Raw genomic sequence first — 5,821 nt, 5'->3', positions numbered from 1 at the left:
CCCCCCCTCCCCCACCAGCCGCCAGCCCCCTCTCCTCGGCCAGAGACTCCAGACACTCAAGCTGTGTCAGGCTCTTTGAACATCAGTTCCTCGTGGCCGGTGTCCATGTTGCCTTTCAGCGCGGTCACCGCGGCCTGCGGCTTCCGGTGGGCGACTCGATCAATCAGAGTGCACCGACCTATCCCCTCACTCCCGTAGCCCCTCAACAAATCTGGTAAAATTGTAATTCCATCCGCCCGCAGCCAGCATTCCTGTCCGGTTTCAGTGCGTCTGGCCCTTTGCACCGCGGCGGGATTCCTTGTCAGATAAATATAAGCGGGGTCATCCGCTGGCATCATCGCTCCAGCTCGTCAAGGTCTGGCAAAGGCCCCACAGTAACCAATTTATGGTGCAACTAAGCCGAGGGGGGGCCCGAGGAGGAAGTCTTTTTGCGGCCTCAAAGCACTTCTGCTCCTGGCTTAAAGAAGCTGAGCCCTAAGGACCGGGGATGCCGGGGGCCGCTCGGCTTGGGATCAAGGACTATCGTATCCCGACATTTTCGGCAATCTCGAGGGTGCTCGGCAAATTGGCCGGCCAATATGAGTGAGCTGAATCGAATTTGCCAAGCCGATCCCTTTGAAAGTGACTGATCAGAGATGAATGCTTACTCATGCTGCAGAGTCCAATATTGCGGCGTCTTGTTCAACAGCACGCTCATCAAAATATAGGACCACCGTAAAGTGCACGCACCGTGAGGAACCTTGTTCAATGACGACCCTCTTTCAAACCGGCAACGGTCTCTCAAACAATTTGACCCGCAACATCCCGGGAGGGTTCTTGTTGTATCGGCCAAATGCAGGCTGCCGACCACAACGTGCCTTGCAGCTTCTTTGCGCAGCGTCCTTTCACTCGTGAACGAGACGGACGTCTCCCGAGCAATTGGAACAAACGTTTCTCTTGATCGAGCAGAACGTGTGCGCGGGCAGCAGATTTCTGGGAGAAATGTTGCTTTCCGATACATCCCCACCCATGGAGTTGGCGTTTTCAGAACGCCTTTCAAATCACGTGGCATTTTGTTTCAGACACCAAGGGCCAAATTGACCGATGTTGATCTCTGAACTGTTATTCCAAAAAGAAAATGGACAATGAGTCGTACCGGTTTCCTCGAGGCATGTCTTACTCGCACGTTTTCGCGGCAGGGCTCGATCCGCTCCTGTACGAGTGACGGCCACGAGTCGGAATCGAAAGATACGATCGTCGCTGAGCATTTATTGAATTTTTTTTTTTTTTCTTGTCGGGGCTTTGCTTTTAGACCGCGAGTCTCACGAGGACAGCGCGGCCACAGAGATGACGGAGGAGCTGCAGCCGGCCAAAGTTCCGCTTCTGACCAAAGACATTGTGAACAGTAAAAAAGTGCACGCCATGCGCAAGGAACTGAAGAGGAAGCTGGGCAAGCAGCGCTCCATGGGCTCGCCCGTGGACTACTCGCCGCTGCCCGTGGACAAACACGAACCGGAATTTGTGAGTATCGCACGAGTCCGTCTGAGAGCCGAGTCATCCTTCGCCTTTGTCAATCTCGTCCACGTCATCTCGACAGGGACCCTGCCGCAGAAAACTGGACGGCATCATTCAGGGAATGAAAGACACGTCTCGAGTCATGGCGCTCTCTTTGTACCTTCCCAACTGTGACAGAAAAGGATTCTTCAAACGCAAACAGGTGCGTTTTCGTCTTTCGTGTAGTGACGCGTCGCGCCGGACTCGACCCTATTCTTTTCGGAACCTCTGTTCTAGTTGGTGTACTTTTCCGTTTTCACGGGCAAAGCGATCCGCCTTAGGGAAGACGTGCGTACGAGGTCATTGAGGGTGCATGGCCGCCACTTTTTTTTGTACGTTTTGTACGGTTAATCGAGTCCAATCTTGCTTCTGGGCCCGCAGTGCAAGCCGTCCCGTGGCCGCAAGCGGGGAATCTGTTGGTGCGTGGACAAGTACGGCGTTCAACTCCCCGGCACAGATTACAGCGGTGGAGACATTCAGTGTAAAGACCTGGAGAGCACCAATAACAACAACGAGTAAAAGACAAAAGAAATACGGGGGCCGCAATCCAACGTCACCCCCCCGCCCGCCTCCCCAGCCCAAATCCCAACTTCTGCAAGGCGCACGGCCCACATTTCCTCTCTGAGCGACACGCGGACAGTACGCTCCCGGCTCACCTCAAGAGTTATTCACCTTCCCGATTCGTTCCGTTCTCAGGAACAGCGACAATGTTCCTGGGTCAATTTGACCCGGGGTCGTGTGAAATGAAAAAAAAAAACAAACAAACCGACCTCCATCTCGAATCAGTGAATTGCATGTACGTGAAATGAATGGACTGCATTGAGTAAGCCAAGCGGGGTCTTGACATGGGTCAATTTGACCCGTGACATATCAGAAGGGTTGAAATTCGTTTTGAAAGACGCAAAATGAAAAGAACACCTGTACATTTTTATCTTGTCTGTTGTTGACCAAACACTCATCTCCAAATGGGGGCGGGAGGGGGGGGGTCGAAAGTCCCAAAATATCCCTTGAGTGCAGCTCACGGGGCCCCTTGTACACGCCACGTACACGGGCTGACCATTCATGGAAAATATATGAACAGAATGGATATATTTTTTTATACCCGGGACGGGGGTGGGTTGCTGGCTTTCAGGGGGTCGGGACAGTGCAGCCAATCTATTCACAAATTGCGTGCAAAAAGCCACAAACATGTCATGAGGGATTGACTTGATTATTATTTTTTTTTTTGGGTGTCCCAGGTCCCACCAAATGTTCATCTGTGGCCATTAAATTAACAGCAGGTGTGTTGCGCTTGCTCAGCCAGATGTCCAAAGTTGTTCACGAGAATGATTTAAAAGCCACACTTTTGTATTTTTGCGGGCGCAATTCAGTATTTTGGGAGTACAACTGAGCATTTTTTTTTTTTTGTTGTGGCCACAATTGAAAGCGAAAAAAAAAAAAAAAAAAGGTATATCCCCTATGTCATGTCAGCGGCTGCGACAAATTAAGTGAGGGCAAATGGGCGGATCCATCAGAGCTGTCAATCAGCGTGATTGAAACACAAGACAGCAGGTGTGTGGGTGCGATTCTGTCAAAGCACTGCTACAAAAAAAGCAGCAAACTTCTTTGACGTGTTGTAAATTCACCAAAGCAAGTGCTTGAACGCCTGCATGTTTACAGTGTGAGCGCGGGCTCGGTCGTGGCCTGCTTTGCTGAACGATTCCAAGACAGCAACAAAGAAAAAAAGAAAAGAATGTCCTTTTATTTCTCTCGTTTTGATTCTTTTTTTTTTTTTTTTTTTCAAACGTACTGCTCGGAGATGGCTCTCCGTTGTAGGTTCGTGTTTGACGTGGAACGTTTGGCAACGTATAAAGGATGCCGATCGTTAGCGGTGGACAAGTGGCTCTTTTGAGCTTAGCCTGATATGCCAACTGTGCCTATTTTGAAAAGACGCTGCCAAGCCGACGGTGAAATAAAAGGCAAGGGAGAGGGGGGAAAAAAATGCTGTTCGTCTGACAGGACTCACTTTTGACTTTTTGAGTCTAGTACGCGTTCAATAGCCACAAAAACCTAAACGGGCGGTTCCTTGTCATTCTGTAGCATGTGTGAGGTGTGCTTTTTGTTTTGTGCTTTTTTTGATTTGCATTCGGTGAAGAACTGAGAGCCCACTTTTTTCCATGTTCCTTTTATCGAAGTTTTTTTTTTTTTTGCCCCCCTTTGACGTAACCCATCTTTGAATTCTAGTAGGTGTGCTTTTTGTTTTGTGCTTTTTTTGATTTGCCTTCGGTGAAGAACTGAGAGCCCACTTTTTTTCCATGTTCCTTTTATCGAGGTTTTTTTTTTTGCCCCCCTTTGACATAACCCATCTTTGAATTCTAGAAGCTGAATATGTGAGTGTGTGGGTTTTTTTTTTTTTTAAACTTGGAAAAAAAAAACAAAAAAATCACGGCCCGCAAAGAAGAAAACCTTCTGCGGCCTGGAACGGCAATGGTCACGTTGCTCTCCGTCTGTGAATACATCGCCCTCGGTGCCTTCCTTTACGTAAACACATTTCAATTGTGAAGCAAGAGTGACGTTGACGCGGCAAAGGCGACAGCCCCTCGCAAGGACAGACGAGAGGAAGCGACCCGTTTGTCCGCTTCGATTGGAAGCGTGACCCCCGCCCCCATTGCAATTTGAGCGCCATTTTGTCATGGTTTCGCAAGTGAGAGGCTCCGATTCATGGAAGCTTCTTCTTTCTTGTTGTTGTTGTTGTTGCTGTGAATGCTCATGTACATTATTGCTCGAGAGAAGAGGATGTTTGTTTGGAGGTCAAGCAATACTTTGCCCTCTGCTTCAAACAGGGATTTAAAAAAACAACAACAACAACAACAAAGGCTTCCAGTTGTGAATATGTGAGATGTCCAGGCACTATCCCCTCTCCCAGGAGCCGATCTCCACCACTGCCACTTTAAAAAAAAAAAAAAAAAAAAAAAAATCTGCATAAAAGCAACTTGCACTTATTTCACTTAGCCACTATTGATAGTGATGAAGTCAGTGGAGGATAAAAAAACAAAAAAAACAAAAAAAAAAAAACAAACGTCACGTGGTGTCACGTTGTGCTCACCTTTTCAAGGTCGACTTTGGGTACCACTTGTTGACAGGGGCTCCGCACGCCCACGCCGGGGACCTCCGCTACAGCAAAACCAGGACAAGTGAAATCAGACACGGCAACGTGTGTTCTCTTTCACAGAGATGGGAATGACACTCCAGAGGTTGTGGGGCTGCTGACTTTTTTTTTTTTTTTTTTCTAGAGGCAGCGACATAGGAAGGTACCTTGTACAGGGGGGGGGGAGACCTATTCAGGGCCTAGCCACGCGGCCCCCCCCGTGCGGGGTCTCCGACTGCATATCACTAGATACACGTTAGTCAGACAGCATGACAGGAGGCAATGAAATGCGGAGAATTCACGACTGCAGCCAGCGTCGGGTGACATTTGTTTGGAAGATTGGATGTTGCATCCAACGGGGTGACGGCGCCCCGTTGAACGAGTTGAGGTTCCGGGTTGAAGTGCATGCGATTGGCTGGTTGTCAGTGGTCGGTTCCTCACGTTTTCCCTTGCATCTCCCGATTTGGTTCTTAACTCACATTTCATATTGGGCTAGTACAGTAACGACTGTTGTTTCGTTTGTTTTTTTTTTTTTTTCCTGAATACATTAATGCATTCTGGATGTAACGACACAGTACATTTGGTTATCGTCAATTTGGAGTAGCGAAACAAAAACCGAGGACGGAGGGGAAGGGGTGGGGGATAGATATGGTCGGTCGTTGGAATGACAAATAAGAATAAAAGTCAAATTATTCAAGCGAATATCACTGTGTAATATTTATTCAACTTGTAATTTATATGTACTCTTATAACCTTTGTCTTTTTTTTTTTTGTTATGGCAAAGCATTTATTTAAATAAAGTGATGTATTCCTTTACGCACTCGGGTGAGAATTTTTTTTCCCCCCCACCAGCTCCTTCTGGTGTCGACTCATGCAGGAAATTAAAGTGGCGAGCGAGGATGATCGTCAAGCTGCACCCGCATTACGTGGCGAAGTTCCCCCGCTCCCGCCCCCCAACCTTTTGTATGTCACGGACCGGTTGAGACAAGTACAAGCTCTTCGCAATCCGGCAACCATTTTTTTTTTTCATTGCTTTAAAATTGACAGTTTTAAAGCACCGGTATTGACAACAAAGATAATTAGAGCGCCATTAACCATTTTGTTCACGCCGATTTTTCCGTTCATTTCTAACAATTTGATTCAATCGTACAACAAAAGATG

General features: G+C 47.9%; 1 protein-coding gene across 1 annotated transcript in view; it reads left to right on the top strand.

The window, feature by feature from the left end:
- Positions 1-5,362, top strand: part of LOC109515444 (insulin-like growth factor-binding protein 5) — a gene marked incomplete at its 5' end in the record, with an annotated part of 13,041 nt that extends 7,679 nt beyond the window's left edge. The window contains 4 exons of the mRNA XM_019869231.1: positions 1,292-1,500; positions 1,577-1,696; positions 1,915-3,759; positions 3,895-5,362. Coding sequence (XP_019724790.1) covers positions 1,292-1,500; positions 1,577-1,696; positions 1,915-2,052 — 467 coding nt within the window. The remainder of the gene's footprint in view (positions 1-1,291; positions 1,501-1,576; positions 1,697-1,914; positions 3,760-3,894) is intronic.
- Between the last annotated feature and the right edge of the window lie 459 nt (positions 5,363-5,821).

Source organism: Hippocampus comes, unplaced genomic scaffold (assembly GCF_001891065.2).
Source record: "Hippocampus comes isolate QL1 unplaced genomic scaffold, H_comes_QL1_v1.1 scaffold173, whole genome shotgun sequence".
NCBI lineage: Eukaryota > Metazoa > Chordata > Actinopteri > Syngnathiformes > Syngnathidae > Hippocampus > Hippocampus comes.
This window is presented reverse-complemented; position numbering and strand designations above follow the sequence as displayed.